This window comes from Panthera leo, chromosome C1, assembly GCF_018350215.1.
Source record: "Panthera leo isolate Ple1 chromosome C1, P.leo_Ple1_pat1.1, whole genome shotgun sequence".
In the NCBI taxonomy this organism is placed as follows: Eukaryota; Metazoa; Chordata; class Mammalia; order Carnivora; family Felidae; genus Panthera; species Panthera leo.
Genome location: NC_056686.1, coordinates 11,074,437 through 11,099,793, shown reverse-complemented (window position 1 = coordinate 11,099,793; position 25,357 = coordinate 11,074,437). Strand labels below are relative to the sequence as shown.

General features: G+C 53.7%; 1 protein-coding gene across 11 annotated transcripts in view; it reads right to left on the bottom strand.

The window, feature by feature from the left end:
* FHAD1 (forkhead associated phosphopeptide binding domain 1) overlaps window positions 1-25,357 on the bottom strand; it is a 134,901-nt gene that overhangs the window by 12,199 nt on the left and 97,345 nt on the right. For 8 of the 11 annotated variants that reach the window (XM_042954231.1, XM_042954232.1, XM_042954229.1 and 5 more), the window contains 9 exons: window positions 24,697-24,781; window positions 24,060-24,166; window positions 22,089-22,248; window positions 19,504-19,636; window positions 16,017-16,143; window positions 15,228-15,361; window positions 11,991-12,080; window positions 11,341-11,561; window positions 10,692-10,857 (listed from right to left, as the gene is read on the bottom strand). In XM_042954231.1, coding sequence (XP_042810165.1) covers window positions 10,692-10,857; window positions 11,341-11,561; window positions 11,991-12,080; window positions 15,228-15,361; window positions 16,017-16,143; window positions 19,504-19,636; window positions 22,089-22,248; window positions 24,060-24,166; window positions 24,697-24,781 — 1,223 coding nt within the window. Of the gene's footprint in view, window positions 1-2,351; window positions 2,463-5,799; window positions 5,857-10,691; window positions 10,858-11,340; window positions 11,562-11,990; window positions 12,081-15,227; window positions 15,362-16,016; window positions 16,144-19,503; window positions 19,637-22,088; window positions 22,249-24,059; window positions 24,167-24,696; window positions 24,782-25,357 lie in introns of all 11 variants that reach the window. The other 3 variants (XR_006206768.1, XR_006206769.1, XM_042954233.1) reach the window with 3 other exon arrangements.

The window sequence follows — 25,357 nt, the reverse complement described above, 5'->3', positions numbered from 1 at the left end:
TGGGATTGTAGCTTGAAGGTTTCTTTCCAACAGGCTTCAAATTCCAGCCCTATTTCCTGCAAGTTTTGGACTCCAACCATGAGGACACATGCCCTTGGGTAGGAGGGGGGGGTGGGTTGGGAAGGGGGCTGGTGGGTGGTCAGGTTTCAGCTCGGCCACTCTATGACCCTCGGTTTCCCCATCTGTCAAATAGGGGCCAGAGTAGCCATCCTGTCTTCCTCAGGGACTGAGAGAAGATTCTGGGTGGATTTTAAAGGAAGGGGCTGCTAGGCCCATCTGTAGAGCTCTCTTCGCTTGGGAGGTATAAAAACCACCTCCTGAGGCCTGTGCCAGTGGCTGACAGGGGCCTTAAATGTGCTTTGAGACCGCATCGAAAATCATTTCAGGGTGAGAAGAGCTAGCTTCCCTACAAGAACCTACATAGGAAATCTTGGTCGGAATGCCCAGCGACAATGAAAACAGACAGCGAATGTCAAAACCCTCCCCCAAGCCACCTTTCCTTTACAACCCTTTTTATTTGATTTTCAGTAAGATTGCCGGCCCTGGATGGTTCCCAAGCACCCGTGCCCTGGCCTGATGAGGTTGGCGGGGAGCAGAGGGCAGAGGGCCGACCTGGGAAAAGGAGGACGCTGAGACACGTGCGAGGAAGGGCTGGGAAATCACGCAGTGCTCTCCCTGAACAGGGACCACTGGCGAGCGCCATGCATTAGGGCTTAGACGTCTGGGAACCACATGCCTCACCTTTGGAACGAACGGACAGGGATAGAAGCTGGGCATTTAGATAGTGACACCCAGCTGGAAATGAACTCGGGACACACCGGGTGGCCGCCTCAGGCAACTGGAAGCCTAGAAAGGCCCCTTCTGTTTGTTGCCACCCGGCCTCAGGGCTCTGCTTAAGCAGCTCCTCTTTGGGGAGGCCCTGCCTGGCCCTTGCACTGGGTGAGTCCTTGTGAAATATGCTCATGAACTCAGGCAGCCGACCTTTGTTCCCAAAACATCGCGTGCAAGGTAGTTATTGCATCATTATTGTATTTACTGAAAAAAAAAAAAAATGCCGGAGAGTGTAAGCTAGAAAGGAGGGGGGGGGGGATTTTGTGTGTTTCTCCTTTGATCTAACCCCACAGTGCTCACCCTTGTTTCCATTATTGTCCCCCACTAAGGAGTCTTCTTAGACAAGTTTCTAATTGCTCTACTCCCATGAAATTTTAATAGGACAGATAGCACTCTATGTGTGTGTGTGTGTGTGTGTGCGCTTTATATATTAAAAAAATAAATTTCGCCCCCTCAAGGGGTGACCTTACCCCTCCTGGGAATTCCTGATTGAACCCCAACACCTGGACAGTACCTGCCACGTTGCAGGCTCTCAGTAAATATTCCTCGAATAAACGAGGGCTGGGACAGTACCTTTTTGTCCACTCTCCCATCGCTCCGTGTGGAGGCTGGCATGTGTTAACTAGGTTTTCCATTTTAGCATCCAACTCCCCCCAAACTATAAATGACTTTTAGCTGCAGTGGGAGACAGTACAGAATCACTGAATGGCATTACAAAGGAGGGAAAACCAAAACCCGCAGGGCCTCGGAAGGGAAGGGGGTGCCATTTCTGAGGCTTGCTAGAAATGGAGACTCTTTTACGAGTGAACAGGACTGAAAAGCAGATTTTCCACGTCCTGTCTTTTTCAGGATGGTCGCGGTGATTCCCTCCCTCTAAAGACACAAGGCACGCAGTGGAGAAAGGGGATGGCCAAGCTACACTTTGTAAAGAATGTGGAGAGAACCTTTCTGCACCAAGGAGATCCTAGACACCCAGCCTCTAAGCTCGGGCTGGAGGGCTGGGAGCAGGCTCAGGCTTTGCTCTTAGCTGGGGTGCCATCTGCCACATTCTGTTATGCCCAGACACGGCCTGAAGTTCCGGGGAGCTTCACATCTCAGAGGAGCACAATGTTCCTACAACAGCTATGGACCATCCTGGTATCTCCTCTGTCACCTTACATCCCAAGGTGGTCCTCGGACAAAAATCACGCTACATGTATATATATATAGAGATGAATAAATGACCAGTCTCCCACTCGTGCCCACTTGGCAGGCTGGCAAAGCTGGGGGAGCCCTCAGGACACTCTATCCCGGTAACGTCCTGCTCTGGGTAGTAACCACCTTCCAGCCTTAGAATAAGGGTGTTGGTTGAGAAGAGGGTTCCATCTTCCAAAAATGTCCCTTACCTAGGATAGCTTTGGTTTTTCTAACGCTAATTTTGTTGTCTTGGAATTATTGTGACCTTGTCTCAAAAGCGAATATGGTTCCTGTTTCTTATTCCACCACAATGTGGTTAGCTTTCAAGCTTCCTGAGAGCTCACCTCTATTTTCTGCAGAGTGGGAATGTGGTTGGGTCAGCTCCAGTTCCAGGGCTGAATTGTGAATGGCAGCGTTTCAACATGTTTAAGATTTCATAGTCTCGATTCTCAACTCTTTAAAAAAAAAAAAAAAAAAAAAGAGTATTCTAGAGGTGTTTCCTCGAAATTCAAGAGAAAAGTCACCCGAAGTGTATCTGGTTTCTTATCGGGAGGTTTATTACCTAAAGCAGGGGAAGCAGTGCTCGTCTGGGTGTCAGATCTGCGATGAGCCACACCTGTCTTATCCAGCTGTGTGGCTCCGGACAAATAGCTTAACGTCTCTGACCTTCAGACACCTCGTCTGATGACGGAGGACAGAAACGAGAGCTGCCCCGTGGGTTTGTTGTAAAGATTAAACGGGATGATGCACACTGAGCGCTTAGCTCTGTGCCTGGCACATACTAAATGCTCGATACATAACACATGTGCTGGTATTTTTGTCAACTGGCTTTTCCGCTGATGTCCTATTGTTCTCCTTTTCCTTCCGGCTCACCTGGAGACCTGAGCTTTGCGTCTGGCTCCTCACTGTCTCTACAAACATTCGTCTCTTTAATACAGGAAGAATATTGACACAATTTAGCTCATGCGCTTCTCTCCCTTTTGCGCCAAAGAAAAATGGTTTTTCTCAACTTTCAGATGCCACCCATTTGGATGAAATGTCGGGCTTTCCTAGGGATGGGGGTGGGGTGGGGATGTGCATGTGCAGAAGGGGGCATGGCCTCCAGGCCATGCTGCCCTGTCCTGCCGAGCTCCATAGGGATGGATCTCTGTTCCGGATTCCAGAGGAATCTGAGAGGTGGAGGCTTGTCCAGCAAGGGGCCTTTGGGGGAACCCTGCGGTTCTCTTGGAGGATAAATCTGCTTTGGGTGAAAGCGGAGCCCCCCTGATCGACGGAAGGGGCTCAACGGACGTGGGCTTCTACCTTGGCATCCCAACAGCCCGGGCATGACGAAAGCCACAGCGGCGAACTAACCTCCCCGGCGGGGACTGCGAGCTCCTTGGGAGCCAGCCTCACTGCTGCCGCTTGCCCTTCCCCTGGGATTGGCTAACTGTTGCCGACCCTGGTGTCCTCGAGACCTCAGGGACAGTTCGCTGAAGGAAGAGCATCTCCCAGGCGCTGGGGACGCAACGGTGAGAGAGAGTGGGGGGCCTCCCTCGCCGACTGACACTCCGGTGGGGGACCGTGCAGGGATATCGGGAAGGCGGTGTTTCTCAGAGAGCCCCGAGCATCTCCTGGGGAGGTGCCAGGCAGAAGCCTCCAGGGGGCCGGGGAGGTAAAAAAAGTGGGTGAAGTGAGCCGAGTGGGGGGTGGCGACAAACCCACGAGCCCGGCACCTTTCTAAGGGGGCCTGCAAAACGCAGGCTCGTGGGCCTGGTATCACCAGACCTTCCCAGTTGCCCAGAGAAGCTGGACATTCTCTTGTCCAGAGTGACCTATTTGGAAAGGTTACTTAAAAAAAGGAAACCCTTGAGCCGAATGGAACGCCTCTGTGGGCTGCCATTTTGCGACATCCGTTTCAGAGTCTGCCCCCTCGGCTTCCAGTTGGTTCTAGTAAATATTTGTTGGCAGGGTTGCCAGATGAAATACAGAACGCCCAGTTAAATTTGAATATCCACGTGAAAAGATAGATATATATATAGGTATAAGTATGCCTCATGCAATATTTGGGACATACTTCTACTAAGTGACTCTTTGTTGTTTTTCTGCAGTTGAAGTTTAACTGGGCATCCCGTTGGGTTTTGCTTTCCCTTAGATCTGGCAACTCTGTTGGGTGTTCACAAAACTCGCGGAGGAAGGGAGTGGGGCCATCTTTGGGATGGGGCATGGGTACGTGCAAGTCTCTTTCATATCCGCAGAAGGGTGCTAACCCCATCCTTACAGCAACTGTCTAAGGAGGCTTAGGGGCCCGCATTTAACTGAGTTGCTCTCTGGACATTTTTCATGGAGGAGGCCTTGAGCCTGCAGCCCCTCAACATTCATCACAGACTCAGCTGAGAGGAGCTAAGCTTAGCAGATAGTCACCAACCAAATTCCCAGATAACTGTAAAGCAGTAGTTTTAAGCCAGCAACCTCCTTGTTTGTTTTTTTTTTTGTTTGTTTGTTTTTTGGGTTTTTTTTTTTTTACCCAGCAGAATGCTTTAAGCAAAATCCCATGAGGAACTTGGCATACACAACAAATAAGGGAGAACTTTTCTGGGGGAAACCAGGCGTATGCATGTGTGTGCCTGTGCGTGTGTGGGCTGGGGATGTTGACGGTCACACTTTTCCATGGCACCCAAGGGCTCCAGGGGACCCCAGTCTGAGCACTGCTCCAAAATAGCTTCCTCGGATTAAATGCAATCGGTGGACAGCTGAGCGATGAAGGGCAGATCTTGGGCCCTCCTGCACACCGGCTTTTCCTGAACTTTCCTGAACTCGCTGGGCTGTAATGACATCAGTCTGTCTCAAGAGCTGTCCTCAGACCTGGCCCTCAGACGTGGCCCAGCCAACACTGAGCTGCTCTTCGTAGGGATATTGTTCGTTAGATCACACAGCGTCCTCTCTAGGGGAAAACCCAGTGCCATCTTGTTCTAAGAGCACTGAGGTGCACTGCATCCATCATTAGCTCATGGACGCCATGAACTCTGGGTTTTCCAGTTCCCATGGGCTGCCAGAGAGCCCAGTCACGTGTGATTCCCCCTTGACAGGTAAGAAGGGCGTTAGAGTTGGCACTCTCCTCACTCTTGGCTTCTTTCACCCATTTATTTTACTCTTAGGGCAGGGGGCCTGGGGCTCCCCACTCCTCTCTTCTCCTTTTCTTATGACCTTGCCTTCAAGTCCCCAAATCACTTAGTGCCTAGAATGGTTGCTCAGCCAAAACCACACCTGCACCTGCCCTGTGCCTTCCCTCCAGATAATAGGTTCGTTGCTTGCCTGTCTCTTAGGTCATCTGCTCCGACTGTAGGCAAGGGAGGGGCAGGGGCTGGGGCGGGGGAAGGGAAGGCAGTGGAGGTGTGTGGATGTTTCTGGCACAGCACATGGTGGCTTGTACACCCCTTGAAAACACCGTATCTGCTTTGTGTCTGGCCACAAGATCCGAAAACCTCTCCAGACCTGCCTCTCTCTCTCTTTGAAGCAACAGTCGCGAGACGTTCGTTCTTTTGCGCTTCCCTGTTCGAGCTCCTCTAAACGTTCCTGAGCGAAAATATCAGGTGAGCAAGAGAGCGTTTAGTGTGTCCGGACCTGTTCCACTCTGGGGCGCACCTCTGAGGTCTCTGGGAGACCCTGGGGCTCACTGGCGGGCAGAAGATGCGGGCAGGAAGGGCTTCATCTTCTAACCACGCGCCGCACCGCACAAACCACACTTCACATTCTCATCCTTTCGTGGGCTGGAGGGTACGGCCCCCACCCCCTACCCTCCCATTCTTATATCCTGTACACCATCTACCGATTTCTACTCCTCGGTCAAAAGCACCCAACTGAGGGACCCTGGATTAAAAAAAAAAAAAAAAATTTGTTTTAAACTTGGATCTTGAGAATGCTTGGGCTGGAGAAAAATTTCGGAAAATTGTGATTTGAGTAGGGTAGTGAGGCCATCGATGACGGTACAGAAGGTCGTATGGAGTGTTCCTGTGTGCTAAGGGTCTTGTATCCACACTCTCCTTGAATTGGACGCATTGGGTTACTAGCCACCTCTATTCTCATCTGAAGGATGAGAGATCTGAGCTAATTAAGCAGAGCGAAGGTGGTGTGTGTGTGTGTGTGTGTGTGTGTGTGTGTGTGTGTGTGTGTGGAGGGGGGGGCGGTGGTCTAGCCCCACTGACCCCACCCGGCAACGCTGTGGCCACGCCCCTTGGCCAGGATTTGATTGGCTGGAGACCTGAGGGGCTTCCCCAGCCGGAAGCAGCCAGCGTGCCCTGGAGCCTTCCAGACGCTAGGAGCCCTAATAAAGGGCCAGGAAGGGGAGTGCGTGCTGCCCCGATGGCTACTTCTGTGCATTTGAAATTCTCCCATTGAAAATTCCAGCCTTCGCCCATTCACAAAAAGTATCTGAGCTCTTCTTGGCCGGAGCCCTGGTTGTATTCACCAACTCTAAAGGGGACCTTCACAAAACAGCTGCTGGCTCCCGGAGCCCCGGGATCGCGTCTCGGGGTTTGGCGACAGCGTCAGCCGGCAGGAAGCTCTCTCAAGGACCTGCCGGCCTCGCCCCACCCGTCCACGAGCTGCCTTTTCTCCCCCCGCCCAGGCCCCGTAATCGTGCTTGCTGTGCGCCCGGCACTGCAGGCTTTATGGCATTTAACCCTCCCCGGGCCCCGTTGTTAATCATCTTTGGGTGCCCGTGTTGAGGAATCTGAGACGCGGGGGCATAAACCAGTGGCTCGGGGTCACTCAGGGCCAGGGGTGGGGCTTCGACTCTAGTCGTTTGGCTGCAAAGTCCGCCTCTGAACTCCGAGAGACACAGCTGCCTTATACGGTGGTGTGGGAAGCGGATGAGACTGAGCGCAGCCTGCACGGCTGTCATTGTCCCTCTGTCACAGGGCCAGAGCTCCAGACTGGGGGCCTTCCAGGGTCCGGAGCTGATGACCGCGAGGTTCCCTGTGAGTGCCCAGCACTGAGGTTTTCCCCAGTATTTTATATCAAGTCTCACTGCCCCAGCCAAAGGTAGGAGTGTGGAAGTGTGACTTTTGATTCCAGAAAGTTCTGCTTTGGCGAACAGAGGTTTGAACATTAACCCTAAAAACTACTTCCTGCTTTTTGTTTTTCCTTTTTGAGGAGGGTGATGGTTCTGCCGGTCTAGTGCCTCAGCCACCCCGTTCTCTACGGATGGGGGAAATTTTATACGTGAGACTGAAACCATGAAGGCTCCTTGTGAAGATGCTAGGTGTCAAACTTAAAACAAAAATCATTTCAATGCTGAATATGTTCCTTGGAGGGAACTGAGGCCAAGACAGATTCTGAAGTTCCCTTTAGAATGCAGCAAAACCCTAAAATCTATGTTGCTTGTTGTTTTTCCTCCTGATAAATAGGAAGTTCTGACGACATGTTCATAACACACCTTGCAGGCCCACCCTAGCCCTGGGATGAGCGGAGACCTCCTGGAAAAGGAGGCGCACAGAGCAACGGGTGGGGAGAAGTGAACTCGGGCTGGGGAGGGCAGCAGGCCTGGGGCGGGGGCGGCGTCCTGTTTCTGCTGCCGGGCAGCCAGGTGACGCTGCCCTCTGTCAGCCGCTCTGAATGGGCGGCCGCTCGCCAGCATCCCTCGCGGGGCCGACGGGAGGGATGAAGCATGTGTCGCGTGGAGCAGGTGCCTGTCCCTCGGTACGTGCCCAGGAAATAATGCCACCGGCATCGCTGTGATTGTGGCTCTGCTTTTCGGAATCTTTCCCTAAATTGTGACTTCCATGAATTTGAAAGTTCTCAGCCCCAGCTCTTCTGGGGATACAGATGCAGGTTTGACTTGGCCACTTCAGCTCCTTCTCCACAGAAGGATGTCTAGTGCCCAACAGGCTGGCATGGCCCCTGCATTGTGTATGAATGAGGCAGCTCATGAATAATGCATGTAAAACCTGATTATGTAAATCCTCAGGTTTCTTACATTTTTAGCCAGCCCCATGACAATGGCCTTTTTTGGGGCCCTTTGCTGCCCCATTCTGTGGTCTGGTGTCTCAGCTTTGGGGGCTAGCCTGCCAAGTCCTGGGGGGGGGGCACCTTAGGGAGGGGTGAGCTCTCTGGCGGGCACATCAAAGGAAAAGTCAGGGCTCTGTCACTGGCCCAGCTCTCCCTGGTTGCCTGGTGTGAAAGGAAATCGTCCTTTGCCTGAGGCCTGTGATGTTTAATTCAAGACTGTGGACGCTAGAAACCCCTCATCTAGGGCTCCTTCCGAGCACGATGGCTGGGTTCATTTCTAGCGCTATAAGCCAGGGAAGCTGTGGTCTGGGAGGTTTGCAGGTTGGAGGGCAGGCTTCTGCGAGTAACTTGTCTGACCAGGGCGTCCTGGTTGGGGAGGAGGGCACCCTTCTATAGCCTTCTATGGCTTGGCCTCCTTAGAGCTCCTGCAGGCAACGCGCGCACACACACACACACACACACACACACAAATATACACACAGAAACACACATTACAGCACACACACTTATTATACACACTCACATACACGCACACGTGCAAGCATACATGCATAAATACACAGCCCTGAGTCAGGCAGACTAACAATTACAAGAAGAACGGGGAGAGCCCAGCAGAGAGCTCGCAAACTAGAGTCAGAGATCTGGGGCCAGGTCTAGGCTCTGCTTACCAGCTGCTACTGTGTGAGCTTGGGCAAGTCTCTTAACTTTCGGAGGCTCAGTTTCCTCATCTGTAAAACGGGACTCATCATACCAACCAGGCAGAGCTACAAAGGCATGAGTCACCCCGATCAGGGCTGCAAAGCCTGGGTGGAGCCCGGTGCCTGGAGATGGTCACGAGACGGTTATGATAATTTTCCTTGTTTGTCCTATTTTAGTTTAGGCAAGGGTTAAGAAGAAGGGAGAGTCTGGTTTGGAAATGAATGCAGGAGTGAATGGCTACGGGTGAAAACTGCAGAGAAGACAAGAGAACACCTCTGCCAGAGTTTTAAAAAGGCAGGGGGGGGGGGGCGCCTGGGTGACTCAGTCGGTGGAGCGTCCGACTTCGGCTAGGTCACAATCTCACGGTTCGTGAATTCGAGCCCCACGTCGGGCTCTGTGCTGACAGCTCGGAGGCTGGAGCCTGCTTCGGATTCTGTGTCTCCGTCTCTCTCTGCCCCTCTTCCACTCATGCTTTGTCTCTCTCTCTCTCTCTCTCTCTCTCTCTCAAAAATAAATAAGCATAAAAAAAAATTAAAAAAAAAAAAGAGAGCCCCTCTGCCGACCACGGGGCAGGCACAGGTCTGCCGGGAGCTTCCGAAGCACCCGTTTGGCTGTGGGTCATGCGCGCCTCACCGTCAGCTGCAACTCTCGCGGGTCTGAGGCGGAGCTTGCCCCAGTGACCCCACGTGCAGGCAGCTGGCCACACAGAGGAGAGTGGCATCTACCCGCCGTGTGCCGGGCCCTGGGCTACCCGCTCTAGAGGGAGCACACGTGTCCCTCGCCGTCTGAAGCCACACGGCCTGTGAGTTCACACCGTGAGAGCCTGGATGGTGAGGGTACCGGCACTGTGCCCACAACAGCCCTGCAGGGCAGGGGCGGTCAGTTCCCGTTCACCGGTGAGGAAGCGAGGCGCCGAGAGGGGAAAGGATTGGCACGAGGCCACGCAGGGAGGGAGTGGGGGGATCTGAACCCAGGACTAGCCGACTCCTGGGCCGCGTGACAGAGGAAAGGACAGGTTGAGGGGAGGAGGTGGCTTCTTTTGGCTGGATCGCCAGCCTGAGTCTCAGATCTGGGTTTCTCAAGGCAATGCCACGGCCAAGTTCCTGCCAGGAGCCGGAGCTCTCATCCTCCTGCCCTTCCTCCGGGTTCCCGCAGCCCGGAACGCACGCCCCCCACCCGTGCCTGTGGTGGGCAGAGTCCAGCTCGCCTTTGCAACTCAGTGCAAAGGTGTCACCCCTTGGGAGACACCCCTGGGATGTTCCGGGCTGGCCGAGTGCCTGCCTCTGGATGACACAGCCTGAGCGCCCTTCAGCCAGAGACTCTATTTTTTTATTTACTTTTTAATGTTTATTCATTTTGAGAGAGAAAGAGTGCGAGTGGGGGAGCGGCAGAGAGAGAGAGGGAGACACAGAATCGGAAGCAGGCTCCAGGTTCTGAGCCGTCAGCCCAGAGCCCGGTGCAGGGCTCGAACCTAGAAACGGTGAGTTCGTGCCCTGAGCCAAAGTCAGACGCTTAACCTACTGAGCCACTCAGGTGCCCCAGACAGAGACTTTAAATCATTAAATCAGCCAGCAGTCAGCGCTTTACCTGCTATGCTCTAAAGGATTATGTTCTTCAAGGACACGCATCCATCTGTCCCCATCCATCCATCCATCCATCCATCCAATATTTCCTATGTCAACTATGTGCCGAGCACTCAGAGTAGTGAACCCACATCTTTATTCACAGGGAGCTGTTTCATCTATGTATCCCTACCACCTGGGAGAACCATAAAAATACAAACAATAGCCACTGGTTAGGAAGACACGGATACGCTAGATTAGGAGTTTCAGAGAGGTTAAGGAACCCGCCTGGGGTCACACAGCAAGTGGCGGAGCCAGGGTGTAAACCCGGGTGTGTCTGATGCCCCACGGGCCACCCCGGGCGCTCGCTTTGCCATTTCCAAAGGGAGCCGGGGGGCGGCCTCAGAGCTTGCGCTCCCCGCCAGGCCCTCTCACCTTCTGCTGCCTGACGGCCCTGTTGAACCTCTTCTCCTGGTACAGCTGGAGCTCCATGCGCTGCAGGGCCTCCTTCAACAGGGCCTTCTCTTCGGCCTCTTTGTAGATGTTGTCCTCCAGCTTGGCCACCTGTGACTGGTACGTCTGCACGGATACTTTGCTCTGCCTGAGCGGACGGGAGAGACACGGTCTCTTTCTCCCGCATCTTTCTCCTTCGCCACCGGTGTCCCCACCTGGGAGAATCTCAGAATACTTCCCCAGGCGGCTAACTCGGTGGCTTCGTCACCAGCGGATTTGGGGCGCACGGGGCAGGACAGATACCTCATCAGCAGCCTACGTGCTACCAGCCCCCCGTTTCCCAGAGAGGGTAGGGGAGCGGCGGCCGCTGAAACAGGGCGGGGCCTTGGGAAGCACACAAGGCGAACCCCGAGTCAGAATTCGTACGAGGCGCCTCTCGCTCGTGGCGAGAGAGGGCAGGATGAACCCTGAGCCCCTCGACCGCTGCTTTCTCGCAGACAGACTCGCTTCTGTCAGGCCCCAGGCCCCCTCCCCCGAGGCCTCTGCCTGTCCCGGACCTGCGTCTGCTGCTGCCCGAGGTTCAGCCGCGAGAACGGACACCCGGCCCTTTCTGCGGGGACACGGGCGGTACCTGAGCTGTTCTATGTCTTTCTCGTAGCCTCTCAAAAGCTCCTCTTTTCTCTCCAGCCGGCTCTTGAGTTGGGTGATCTTATCGAACACCAGATCGAGGTCCCTCTGTCGGAGCTGGTTGACTCTCTCTCTCTCTTTGGGGGAGAGGTACTTCATGGATATGTGACCTGACATGTCCTTGATGTTCATCAGGCTCCCGAGTGTTTTGCTCATGTCCATGTACTACGAGGAAAGCGTTTGGCAGTTAAGGGGCCTGGCGCGAGGCCGCCGGAGGCCACTTTGAGGAGGCAAGCGTCTAATTTTGTTTTGTTCACTTTCTGCAATTGCAGAGAACAAGCCCGTGCTTGGAAGCGAATCCAACGGGGCTGTTAGTGCGACTTTCATTTCCTCCATATCCATGGACGCTGTGCCTTTTGGAGAACCAGGGGGAAGAGTGACAACAGACCTAAACATTCATGCCAACTACCCAGTTTTTCAAGGGATTGCAAAGTCTGAGCCACGCTGGGACAGTAGATGGTCCTGCAGAGCTTTCGTAACAACTGAATACGCACGCGAGGCTGGTGTTTAGTTACCCTATCCGGTGGTTAACAGCGACTGCAGGGGACCCCACGTTTGGACGGGGGGGGGGGGGACCACGCTGGATGCACATACCAACTTTTCACTGAGATCTAAAGCCTCAACCACATCCATCTTCCCTGACTTGATGTCCGGGACGGCTGAGTTGACAGGGCCGTTCTGAGGCTGGGGGGAAAAGAAAAGAAAAAAAGAAGTAAAAACTCTCTCTCGGCGTTCCATCGTGAACGTCTACATCCTGGAGGTAACACCCTGTGGTTCCCGAAGAATGACTTTAAGAGAGTGGATTTGCATGTCGGTTCCTGACCATCCAGTCCGAGTCCTCTGTCGACTGTGCTGCTACCCTTCAGACTGTGACTCTCTTTGAAATGACACATCGCTTGCCTTGTTCTCTGGTTACTGCCTGTCTTCCCTTCGGACCAGTGGTTCTCAACCGAGGGGGTTTTGTCCACCCTCTCCTGCGTGCCCCAGGACCTTTGACAATGCCTGGACATGTTTTTAGCCGTCGCAACGAGAGATGGGGAGTACTAATGGCACGCAGGGGGTCGAGGGCACGGATGCTGCTAAACACCCCACGGTACGTAGAACGGCCTCTGCCACAAAGAATTACCCGGCCCAAGATACCAGTCGTGTTCCGGTCGGGAAACCCCGGTCTGGATGACGAGCTTCCTTGCTTTTGCTCGCTGTTCCATTTCTCGTGCCCAGCATGGCACCTGGCACAGAATGGCACCCGGTGGGCATGCTTGTTGAATCAGTGAGACTCCTTTTATTAAAGGAGTCTCCTTTTCAGGCAGCAGAGACGATACCCTCACCCAATTTGGCCAAACCCTCCCCCAGTGCTGGAACCTGGTGGGCGGCCATCACTTTAGGCCCACGCTGTTTAGAAACAGTGCTGAACGGTGTTTGCAGCTGTGCCCTAAGACCCTATCAGCCAGCTGGCTGCTGAAAGTCCCTACGGACCGCACGGAAAAGCCACCGGCCAGATCGGGGAGCCTAACGGACCACAAATAACTGTCATAAATCTCCCCCCAAAGCAGATTGGGTTAAGTGCTCGCCGTGAGCATCTCTTGGCCCGCACCATTTGCTGGCACGATACTGTAAACGCCTGAGATTAAAAGGAAGCCCAGCTACAAAAACGGAAAGCTCAGAAAGTGACTGGGATAGAAAAGCGTGGACTCTTTGTCTCCACGTCTATAGAGAGGAGCGTAAAAGAGGGGACTTGATGACAGTCAACCGGGCACACCTGCCGCAAGACAGTGTGAAGCGTCACTGAGCGTGCCCGCCTCTGGGCGCTGGCCTCTGCACCCCTCTTCCGGTTCCCTTCTTTCCCGATGGAGGGTCACCTAAGGCAGAGTCTGGTCTACAAGGTTCAATCACACAGTCCCCTTGTCCTGGTCTGCCGACTAGCAGAGGGCTAGGGACGGGCTGCCACAGACACAGTCCTGGCCCCGTCAGTCATTATGCTGTGACCTTGGGTGATGTACCTGATCGCCCGAAGTCTTGACTTTTCCTGTCTGTAAAATAGTAACTCCAACACAAGGCCGCTGGGAGGGGTGATTGACAAATGAGAGTTTAGCTCAGTGCCCAGCACCCAGGAGGCACTTCACAGATGTCAGCCAGCCTTCCTCCAGCTCCTTCTTTTAATTTTCATTATTGCCAAGCTTGGGGGATTGGGGTCTTCTGAGAGGGTGTGTGTGTGGGGGGGCGGTTCCTGTTCTGTGGTGTTGGTGGTTGGAGAGGGTCAGGGCTAAGGCGAAAGTAAATCTTGGAAGCAGGTTAGGATATGTTCTTAGCTGAGTTTGCCTTTTTCTGGAGACTGTCCCTCCCCTTCCAACCTCAGACAGTGGGGGTTTATTCAGAAAGCCAACACATTTTTGAAGACTCACATTCCTAGCGAGTGTCTAGAAAAATTGCGCAGGGGAATATTGTACAGATAGGATGATTTTGTTCTTTTCTTTTCTTTCTTTCTTTTCTTTCTTTCTTTCTTTCTTTCTTTCTTTCCTTCCTTCCTTCCTTCCTCCCTCTTTCTTTCTTTCTTTCTTTCTCTCTCTCTCTCTCTCTCTCTCTCTCTCTCTCTCTCTCTCTCTCTTTCTTTCTTTTTAGTAGACTTCGTGCGCAGCACAGAGCCCAATGTGGGGCTTTTATTCACGACCCTGAGATCAAGACCTGAGCCAAGGTCAAGAGTCAGATGCTCAGCCAACTAAACCACCAGGCACCCTGTTATTTCTTCTACAAGCCTGTGTGTGGTTTAGATCCAGCTGTGGCGGGGCGCCTGGGTGGCTCAGTCGGTTGAGCGGCCGACTTCGGCGCAGGTCATGATCTCACCGTCCGTGAGCTCGAGCCCCGCGTCGGGCTCTGTGCTGGCAGCTCAGAGCCTGGAGCTTGCTTCCGATTCTGTGCATGTCTCTCTGCCCTTCCCCTGCTTGCTCTCTGCCCCTGTCCCTGTCTCTGTCTCTCTCTCAAAAATGATAAACGTTAAAAAAAGAAAAATTTAGATCCCGCTGTGGCAGCAAGCTGAGCCCAGGGGATCCCGTGAGTGACGCCGACCTGAGCTGTCCACCATCACGTGTCAGACACCCACCAGACATCCACTTAGGGTACAGGGCACCTTCACCATAACAATCGAATCACTTCTGAAAATCCTAGCAAATAAAACTATTTCCCTTAAGGAAGGGAGGTTTTCTTGAGTGACGCTATTTAAATACCTCGAAACCGTCATTCACAGCTACAATTTATTAAGTGTTCGCTCTGAGCTAGGTGGCGGGGCTAAGCACTTACCACCGCCACCTCTAAATCTTGGTCATTTCCCAGCTGGGGAAGGGAGTCCCAGAAAGGCTGAGCCCGCCCAAGGCCACACGGCTCGCAGGGCTGGGATTCTGACACAGGCCCCTCTGATTCTAGAACCTGTGCCTCTTAATCAGCCCTCCTGCTACCCTTTGCATGTTCATGTTCTTCAGTTCGCCACGAAAAGCACACTTGAGGCAAACTCACGGCGTAACGTTAAGAATTAGCCTGTTGAGTTATCTTCTGCGGAATGGAATATGTAACGTGAAAAGGAGGGCCCGCCAGCGATCGCCCTGGCCCAGTGTCAGTGCAAGGGTTTTACCACGCTGGCCACAAACGGAAAGCAACCTCTCTGTTCAGACACGGGGTCACCGCTATGGCAAAGCCACCGAGGGGTCGGCACAGATGCTGGCCTACCAGGGAGGGCCGGCCCTGAACCTCTGACGCTCACGGCCGTGCCAGAGCGCACGGCTGGTGTCTGCCCTCAGGCCCACGCATTCCACGTCTCAGTCACCGCGGGGACAAACTTTCTTTGGTTACCGCTCTGATCTTTATTCTTGAGAAAGCTGGCCCGTCAGGTTTTGCGTCCGATGTCTTCTGGACATTTGTTTCCATTCGGAGAGCCTTTAAGTCTAGAAATGATTCATTCGGGTGGTCCTTATGATCTATAAAACAAGTAAGTGAGAGTCAAAAGAAAGGGTCGGGAAGAAGTTATTGCACGTAACAATCACAGCTGCTCTTTACGGGACCCTTACCATAGGCCGGTGCTGATCTCCAGCCCCCTCCCTTGGCAGGTGAGAAATAGGCCTAGACAGGTAGGTGGCTTGTCCAAGGTCACACAGCTAGGAGGAGGCTGCGGCCTCGCAGGTGTCAGTGCCAAGGCACAGAGGGTGAACTTTCAGCTACAGGAGCAAGGACGGAACTTGAACCCTGGCCTCTGGGTCCTAGCTCAGCGCTTCCCCCAGCAGCGTCTTGAGAATGCCATCCCCTCTAAACAGGGTGTTCTAGGAGGTTCCCCAAGGCTGATCCTTGCAGTGTTAGTCTATGGCCAAGTTCCCGCCGGGCCACAGCGAAATGAGAAAAAGGAGGACACTGTAGTGACTTTTCCATGAAATCCTATTTATTTAAATACCAAGCCTTGCCCTTGACTCTGAGACCATGCCTGCCATCATTCCTTGTATCACTACGTCCTTTCGGTCATGAAGTGATGGGGATAGGAGACAGTGGTCCTGGCCGATTGTTGGCGCCCAGAGTGATCCCTAGAGTCTGGGGCTCAGGACTGTGAGCTGGGAGAGGGAGACCAGCAGGGAGGGAACTTACTTGCTGAGGACGCCTTCTCCAGCTCCTTAATCCGTGCACGCAGTTCAGACAAGGCTTTTTTCTGACGCTGAATGACTTCCTCATGTCGGGACCCTTTGCACTTGGCCCCTAGATCACTGAAGGATTCCTGTGGCCAGAATGGTTCAGACAGCAGCGTTATCAGGGGTCAGAATTCCTCCCTTATATTCCAAGAAACACGTACAATTCATGGCTAGCAGGGACCCTGTCACTTAGTACCTTGGAAGCTACTATAAGGGGCTTTGGCACAGAAGGGATTTAAAATTTTCATTTCAAATATAAAGTCACATCTAGGAAGATTTTCAACTTTCTTACCTACTTAGCATATCTATAAATAAAACCCCCCTCTATGTTCCCTCCCCACATTTTATATTTTATTCTAATATTCTGTTAAGCCTGGGTTTCTATTTGTTGTCATTTTGGATCTTGTTTCAGAATAATCCCATCAAATTCTGCTGCAGGAGGGGCATTTTTTGGATGAGAACACATGATATTTTCTTCTTGACTGGTAATAAGGATGATTGTCCAATATTTGCTGGGGGTGGGGGGAGTTTGACTGGCTCATGGTTGGTCTGGAGAAAGGAAAACCTTTCTCTGAGCCTTCTGGAGCCTCTACTGTCCAACACAGGTCTCTTGCGACGAGGGGAATGTTCCATATTTGCACCACCCAATATGGTAGCCACCAGGCACAGAGCTAGAGTAGGGCTGATGAAGGGCATAGACAAGGAGAGGTCTTCTCTATCTTTAAAAAAAATTTTTTTTAAACTTTTATTCATTTTTGAGAGAGAGAGCAAGAGAAAGACAGAAAGCATAAGCAGGGGAGGGGAAGAGAGAGAGGGAGACACAGAGTCCAAATCAGGCTCCGGGCTCCGAGCTGTCAGCACAGAGCCCGACACGGGGCTCGAACTCGCGAACTGTTGAGGTCATGACCTGAGCCGAAGTCAGACACTCAAGCGACTGAGCCACCCAGGCGCCCCTTGGTCTTCTCTATCTTTTAAGGGTCATATCTACCTTTCAGATTTGGAAGAATCCGAGGTTCCATCTTTCAAAGGAAGTCACATATACACAACATTTGCATACAGTTTCTGGAGGTTCCGGGACCCCCCTGAAGCCCCCGTGTCACACGGGCTCCGTGCGAACAAAGTCCTGTCTCCAGTGGTGTTCCCAGAGTCCAGCCCCGTGCCCCAGCTTAGTAGACGCGCAATAGTTACGGAGACTGAATGGACCAAGGTCAGAAACAGGAGTAGGAAGGAGCCTGTCCTGGCTTTCTGGCTGGGACCAGGCTCACCAGCAAAAAAGAAGGGGGTGCTCCACCCGCCTGCACTTAGTAGGACCTCACTTGACCTGGATACTGTCCTCAGCCTCCTTATAGACTGCACGGCTGGTCCACTCTTCCTAGGTTGGTTCTATACTAGCCTTGCTGTATTTGAGGGTGTATGTCGGCCCAGGAGTAAACACCTGAAATGTCGTGTGTGTGTGTGTGTGTGTGTGTGTGTGTGTGTGTGTGTGTGAGATGTGTGTGCACACGTGCAGGGGTGCAGAGAGGAGAGCAGGGGCTACTGACCTGGGGGTTGGGGCAGCCACAGCAGCGAGGCTGGGTGACAGCTTTTATTCTGTCTGAAGAGTATGTCTGAGCCCGATGTGACCCTTACTCATGGCTCTTCTGGGAATTTGTTTATTTAGAGAAGATGAAGATTCTTTCTCATACAACTCTTACGCCCTCTGACCCACTCTGGCTTAGAAAGCAGGAAGTAGCCCGAGTTTGGAAAGCCATTCTGAGGAGGAACAAATACTTTTTCCCTTTTATCTTGCAGCCTCCCCGCCCCCGCCCCGCCCATCCTCTTCCGTGAATCCCCCCACAGAAGAGAAATTACTAATTTCGGCATCAGGTCAGCCACCCATTCTGGCAAACTCGTGCAGAGCCTGAGGGGGTCTGGTGCGAACAGGAACCCTGTGCGCCTTCCTCTGTGCCCAGCGCTGGGCCTGGCATACAGCAGACGTTCAGTAGGTGCCGGAAAAGCGAACGAATATGGGCTGCGTCCCGCACTAAGAGCCTGGGATTCCAACGGGTCGGAGACGGGAGTGAGACCCGCTCCCCGCCCCACCGAGGCTTTTAACTTCTGTTAAAGTGCGCTGGACAGTGACGGTGACAAGGACAGCTGGCTGGGCCGCCGAGCCCTTTCGTTCGAGCTGCGTGCGGTCCTGGCTCACTGCTGTTTGGCAGGGGGATGGCATCTTTGAGGAAGCAGGGAGGCAAGCTGACACATTTGGCCCCGTTTCCGAGTGAAAATCCAAAGCCCATTGCCGGAGCGCCCTGTTCTCTAGTTTCCTAAAGCAAAGGGGAAAAGGATGTCTCCCCGGACTCTAGGAAACCCGAGGCCTCGAGGAACCACTGCAGCCCGTGGTCAGCCTTCCACGGACTGTGGGAGGCACCACGGCCCCCGCCACGGGGGCAGAATGTGAGTGCCACCTGCGGGGGCCGCGTGGCACGGGCTGCTCTCACTCAAAGACACGCGCCCTCCCGGGCCGGCGGGGGGCTGTGCAGCCGGGGCTCCCAGGCAGGCACCCCCAGAGAAGTCACCGAGAGACAGGCCTGGAGCGTCAGTGGTGTGGCTCTCTGGGAGGGCAGTTTGGCCCCTACCCAGCATGGTTCAGGACGCCCTCCGGACCCAGCACTTTCACATCCAGGAATCTGTTCTGCATACATACCTACAAGGACATCAACTACAGCAACGTGTGGAAGTAGAAATAACGTATAAATGTCCACCAACAGGGGACAGGGCTGGATAAAAGGGACACCGTGGAATTCTATGCCCTCATTTAAAAGAACAAAGCAGGTTTTTAAATACTTACTAGAGAAGGTGGCCTTTATATTGTGTTCGGTGGGGAAAAAAACAAGTTGCAGAATAAATAAATATACATATATATATATATATATATATATATATATATATGACTTAATACCATCATTCTGCAAGCAGATTATATAAACATGTATGTATAGGTTGTGTGTGCTTATGTGCATAAATCAAATTTGTTTCTTTATGACCCCGTGGGGTGGTGGCTGTCCTAACTCCTGCTTCCCAGACAAGGGGGACGGCACATATAACCTCCCTGGGGTCAGCATTTCCGAGTGAAGGAGTCCCACTCAGGGATGAAACCCGGGCAGCCTGGATGTGAGCCTGGCCTTCGAGCACCGCACGACCACGCCTGTCTGGAGGGTAGGGCAGTCTCTGTGAGGCAAAGGGCTGAGGACACAACGTGACGAATAGCATGCGACTGGCAGCGGTGACCTCCAGTGACTGGGGGGTTGGAGGGCCGGACGGCCGCTTTTCACTTTGAACGTTTCACAGAAGCAAGTGCCTACATTTGGAACTCGGAATGAAAATATTATCAGAAGCGAAGACAGCCGCTACTGGGCTCCCATGTAGCACGTCCCGCTGGCCGCCCGCGACCGGACGGCACTCACCTCCTGACTGCTCGAGAAAATGTCAGTGTGGACGGGTTCCATCTGCACCGAGATGTCACACATCTGGGTCATGTTCTTGGGCTTCTGATCCTTTTCCTTGTGCAGCTGGACTCGGTGTTTCTCTTGAGAGGCCCTAGGGCAGAGAAGATTAGTCCCTGGACAGCAGGATGGCTGGCAGCATGAGGTTCCGGAAGCCACGAGTGACCTTTGTAGCCTCCGGCAGAACGGGAAAAGGAACTCTGTGTTTACAGGTGACCGAAACCCCCAGGCCTTCAAGTCTCCTGCCAGCAGGTTTCTAGTTTTTAGTTTCAGGGGACTTCAAAAGTCGTGGTCAGGACAGTAGGCACCTTGTTTCCCATATACTAGGTCCGTGGGATACCTGCTGTGGCATTCACTGGGGACATGCACTCCCTGCCTGCCGTTTCTAACACTTTTATGTGTTAACCCTTCTGTTTCACGTAGAGTCCCACGAGCCGGAGACTCTCCTTGTCCCATTTTACAGACAAGGAAACAGACACACAGCAATTTGCCGACGATTGTGAAACTTGTAAGTGAAGGAGGCTGGCTTTGAAGCCGGGCAGCCTGGGTCTGGAACCTGTTCTTTCAGCCACTGGGTGAACCTGCCTTGGCTATGAGCCATGAGGCATATAGAGCTACAGGGTTTTTCACGAGATGTGGATTTTACTCAACCTTTCTTGGAGAAAACATTACTCTCAGGTCAAAATAAGGATACGTTACGGATGAAAATGCAAACTCACACGTATTTTTACGGATGAAAATGCAAACTCACATGGACTAACCCATGGGAGGACAATGAAATTTCACATTTATTTTAAGCTAACCTCTGGTACCTCAGTTTATACATTTGTTCAATTGATATTCATTAAGTTCCCTATGTGCCGGGCACTATGCGAATGCTGGGGAGTCAACAGCAGGCAAGATCTGTATCAGGGACCTCGTGGGGAAGGTGGACAATTAAACAGTCAATAGTAGCATAGCTATGTGAGAAGTGCTAGGCTGGATGGAGTTCATCCCAGCCCAGGGTCCCAGGGGATGAGGGACCCCAGGGAGAGGAGGAGCCCTTGGCTACGTTTGGTGGGGGTGAGTGACAGAGGGCTTCCTGGAGGAAGTGGCATTTAAGCAGAGACCTATCACTAGAATATGGGGCAGGGATGTTTGATGAGCATAGAACTAAGCAAAACCTTCCTTTACATGATAAGGCTGCGAAGCATGAAATACATGTCACCCATTCATCCACCCACCCACCCACCCAACTACCCACCCATCCATCCATTCATCCATCCTTCATCCATCCATCCATCCACCCACCCACCCAACTACCCATCCATCCATCCATCCATCCTTCATCCATTCATCCAGCCAGCCACCCAGCCATCCTTCATCCATCTAACCATCCATCCACCCACCCAACTACCCATCCATCCATCCATCCATCCTTCATCCATCCACCCACCCACCCATCCACCTACCCATCCACCCATCCATCCATCCACCCACCCAGCTACCCATCCATCCATCCATCCATCCTTCATCCATTCATCCAGCCAGCCACCCAGCCATCCTTCATCCATCTAACCATCCATCCACCCACCCAACTACCCATCCATCCATCCATCCATCCTTCATCCATCCACCCACCCACCCATCCACCTACCCATCCACCCATCCATCCATCCACCCACCCAGCTACCCATCCATCCATCCATCCATCCATCCTTCATCCATTCATCCAGCCAGCCACCCAGCCATCCTTCATCCATCTAACCATCCATCCACCCACCCAACTACCCATCCATCCATCCATCCATCCTTCATCCATCCACCCACCCACCCATCCACCTACCCATCCATCCATCCACCCAACCAACTACCCATCCACTCATCCATCCATCCATCCATCCATCCACCCACCCAACCAACTACCCATCCATCCATCCATCCATCCTTCATCCATTCATCCAGCCAGCCACCCAGCCATCCTTCATCCATCCACCCACCCACCCATCCATCCATCCATCCACCCACCCAACCAACTACCCATCCATCCATCCATCCATCCATCATCCATTCATCCAGCCATCCACCCAGCCATCCTTCATCCATCTATCCATCCATCCACCCACCCAACTACCCATCCATCCATCCATCCATCCATCCTTCATCCATCCATCCACCCACCCATCCATCCATCCATCCATCCACCCACCCACCCACCCAACCAACTACCCATCCATTCATCCATCCATCCATCCATCCATCCACCCACCCAACCAACTACCCATCCATCCATCCATCCATCCATCATCCATTCATCCAGCCAGCCACCCAGCCATCCTTCATCCATCTATCCATCCATCCACCCACCCAACTACCCATCCATCCATCCATCCATCCATCCTTCATCCATCCATCCATCCATCCATCCTTCATCCATTCATCCATCCATCCATCCTTTATCCATCCATCCATCTCTCCAGGATTTACTGTGTACCCTCTCTGTGAGAGGCTCCCTGGGCACTTGGGTGTGTCTGGGCTCCCCACCCCATGAGGACCTTCCCACACACCTGAGTGCCTCCTTGAGGACCTCCAGCTCCCTGTCCTTCTTTTCCACCAGGCCAGTCAGCTGCCCCATCTTTTCCTTGAGCGCTTTGAGTTCGTTGCTTTGCTGCTGGACCAGGGCCACGTTCCGCTCCAGTTCCAACTTCTGCTTTTCACTAAGCTCCCCTGGGAGAAACAGGAAAGCTGGGGAGGGGGTCTCCTGCCTCAGGTCTCCGCCAGGGCCACAGCAGCTCTTCCAGGCCTACAAGAACCACGAGGCAGGCCTACCCTCCAGGAATTCTCCCGGAAGTGTGTGTGTGTGGTGGGCAGGGGCGTTAGGAATGGCCAGGGTCTGCTTGCACCTTAGCAAACTACAGCAAAGTACAGCCCTAGGTTCCAGAAGCTGTCAGGGCCCCGCCTCTGTGCTTCTGGCATTTTGAGCTCCCTGGCCGACCTCCAGCTACCTGCCTCTGCACCTGTTTGCCTAAGGGCGTTCGTGTTAAGGACTCTGGAGTCTGCTCTCCTGTGTCTGCCAGGTACCAGCCGAGGCAGGTGAGACTGGCTTCCTCCCCCTCAGGCGGGCAGCCTGGCGGCTGATTTGTACCCTGCTCCCCGGCGTCCTTCCCCCGCAGGGCTCAACCCCAGCTGCCCTCTCTGCCCTTGACTGACAGCAAGGCTGTTATTCCCGTCCCTGTCCCGCTTCTCTGGCACCTCCACCACTGCCTCCCCCTGGGATCGCCTCTCAAATACACCACCTGCCTCGGAATTCTGGAATTCTGGCCTCAGGGTCAGCCTCTGGGAAAATCCAAACTGAGACACTCGCATGGCCTCAGATTTTCGTGGTAACCCGACAGGTTAGTTACCAGGAACACCCCCACTTCACAGATGCACAAACTGAGGCTCAGAGAGGTAAAGTGACTTGCCTAAACAACTCATGGGACTAGTAAATAGCAGACCCAGAACTGGGTCCAATGTCTCCTGATTCTAGAGCTGGACTCGGCGGCCTCTCTACTACACGTTCTCAGACCTCAGCATGGACGAAAATCACGCTTTGAAAAAGTCAGCCGTAAACGCCTTGGGAGCATTAACCGTTACAGCCGCAGGGAGCAAATACCACTGAAGGTTTTGGGGTGCACGGGGTTTGAGGTGGGGACAAGAGGAGTGTTCCCTAAACCTGGTTTTATCTCCTGACAGCCTGCCTGTGCCTTTCGGCCTCACGGAGGCTGGAGCTGGGAAGGAGGAGAAGGGCTACGAGAAGCCGGGAGAGGCCGAAATAAAAGAACGGGGGTGGGGGTGGGGCGAGAAGAGCCAAGCCGGAATGTTCAGCCAGACTTGCTCGCGCCCTTTTGTCCCTCCCCAGTGTAAGAGGCCCCTGCCGTCCGGCCAACTCCAGGAAGCAGGTGTGATGTAGGTGATTTGGCATCAGAGGCAGGGGAGGTGTGGAGAGATTACCCTGCTCTAGGTCCCAGAGCTGGGGAGGGCTAGGGTTTGTGCGGGCCCACGACTCCCTCCCTCCCAGCCTTTGCCTCCAGAGACAAATCCTCTTAGGTAAAAGGAGATTTCCCCCTCCCCCAAAGAAGCTGCATCTCAAGGCGGAGAAGATAAGGCAAAGTGGCCCCTGATAAGGCACGTGTCTTGCTGACTGAGGTACAAACGCTGTGACCGCCCAGGAAAGCAGGTCACTGGGATTTAAAAATGCGGTTTAAACGTTTATTTTATTTTTGAGAGAGAGAGAAAGAGAGCGAGCGAGCCTTGCTGGGGGGCAGAGAGAGAGGGAGACACAGAATCCGAAGCGGGCTCCAGGCTCCGAGCTGTCAGCACAGAGCCCGAGGCGGGGCTCGAACTCACGAACCGTGAGATCGTGACCTGAGCTGACAATCAGGAGCTGGATGCTCAACCGACTGAGCCACCCAGGCGCCCCCAACCCTTCCAGCTCTTAAGCCTGTTCTTTCTCGAAGCGGGTTGGGAAGTCAAGAGACACAGGCCATCATACAAACCTCTCAAGTCTGACATTCGGTTGTGGGCTTCCGTGAGGTTTTTCCTTAACCTCATGATGACCTCCTGCTGAGACAGGATTTCCTTCTGAGCGGCCAGTAGATCCCCTCTGAAATGCACAAGAAACGGGCCACGTCAGCTCACCTCAGGCTCGCTGGCACCCCCAGGGCCTGGACCCGGACGGGGCCAAGTAGAAACGCAAAGTGACCCTCCATCAGTGGCGTCCACGGGACACCAGTCCCAGCAAAAGGGATAAGCGCGTTCTTTAAACATCCTCAGAACAAAAACTGAATGCGATGCAAACACACACACGGCGAGAGAACAGAGCATCCCCTCTGGATTTGGGCTGAGGCTGAGATGTGACAAGTGTCTCCTTCTTTCACAGACGAGGAAGCTAAGGTACAGTAAGGTGACATGACTGGGGGCCCAGGGCCCCACAACTGGAAGGGGTTGTATTTCGGGATCCGGGCATAGATCCGCCCAGATCTTTCCATGACACCATCCTGACTTGCGAAAGGAACTGAGAAACTCAGGTAACAGCAGGAAGGCCCCGGACCCTGCTCCTTTTCTCCGGCTCTGAGGACATGGCCAGAAGCAGGGGTCTCCGGCCTCGTGTGCACACGCCCCTCAGGTACTCACATCAAGGTGTCACCCACTTCGTCTTTGACACTGGTCTCCGTCGGAGGCACCGCCGGGGGCTCTCGCTGCATCACCTCCTCCTGGGCTGAATCAGGGGGACACGCGAGGGTCATCGCTGTCCTCAGACACCTGCGTCCTTTCCAGCTTAGCAACCCTCCCCACCCCGCCGCCCTCTCTGCCTAAAAAGCCCCACGTGTGTTCTGTGGCGCCGGCTGGCTCCCACCCACCGGCCACGTATGAGCGAGTGCACGAAATCTTCCCGGCTACTCATTTTCAGATGGGAAAATGGGCACAGGAGTGACAGGACCTGCCGGCGGCCACTCGGCTAAGCCGGTGACAGCCAGAGCCCGAAGCCCTGGGCCGCGCCTCCCCCCTATCCCTCCTCTCCTCCCAGACAGGTCTTGTCCTGTCCTCGCCTCCCACTTACTCCTCACCCTCAGTCACACGCTCGCCCCCTCACTTTCAATCACCAGGGGCTCATGGAATGTCTGCTTTATGGCGGGGACTGCGCTAAACGTGGGGTCACAAGGAAGTAGTCGTTCTTGGGGTCCCAGCTTAACCGTCCTCCCTCTGACCTGGAACTGGATTGGGAAACTGAGTCCTGCTTCACGCCCTTGTCACAGTGCCCTGTTCACCCTGGGTCACCCGTCAGGGCGGGAAT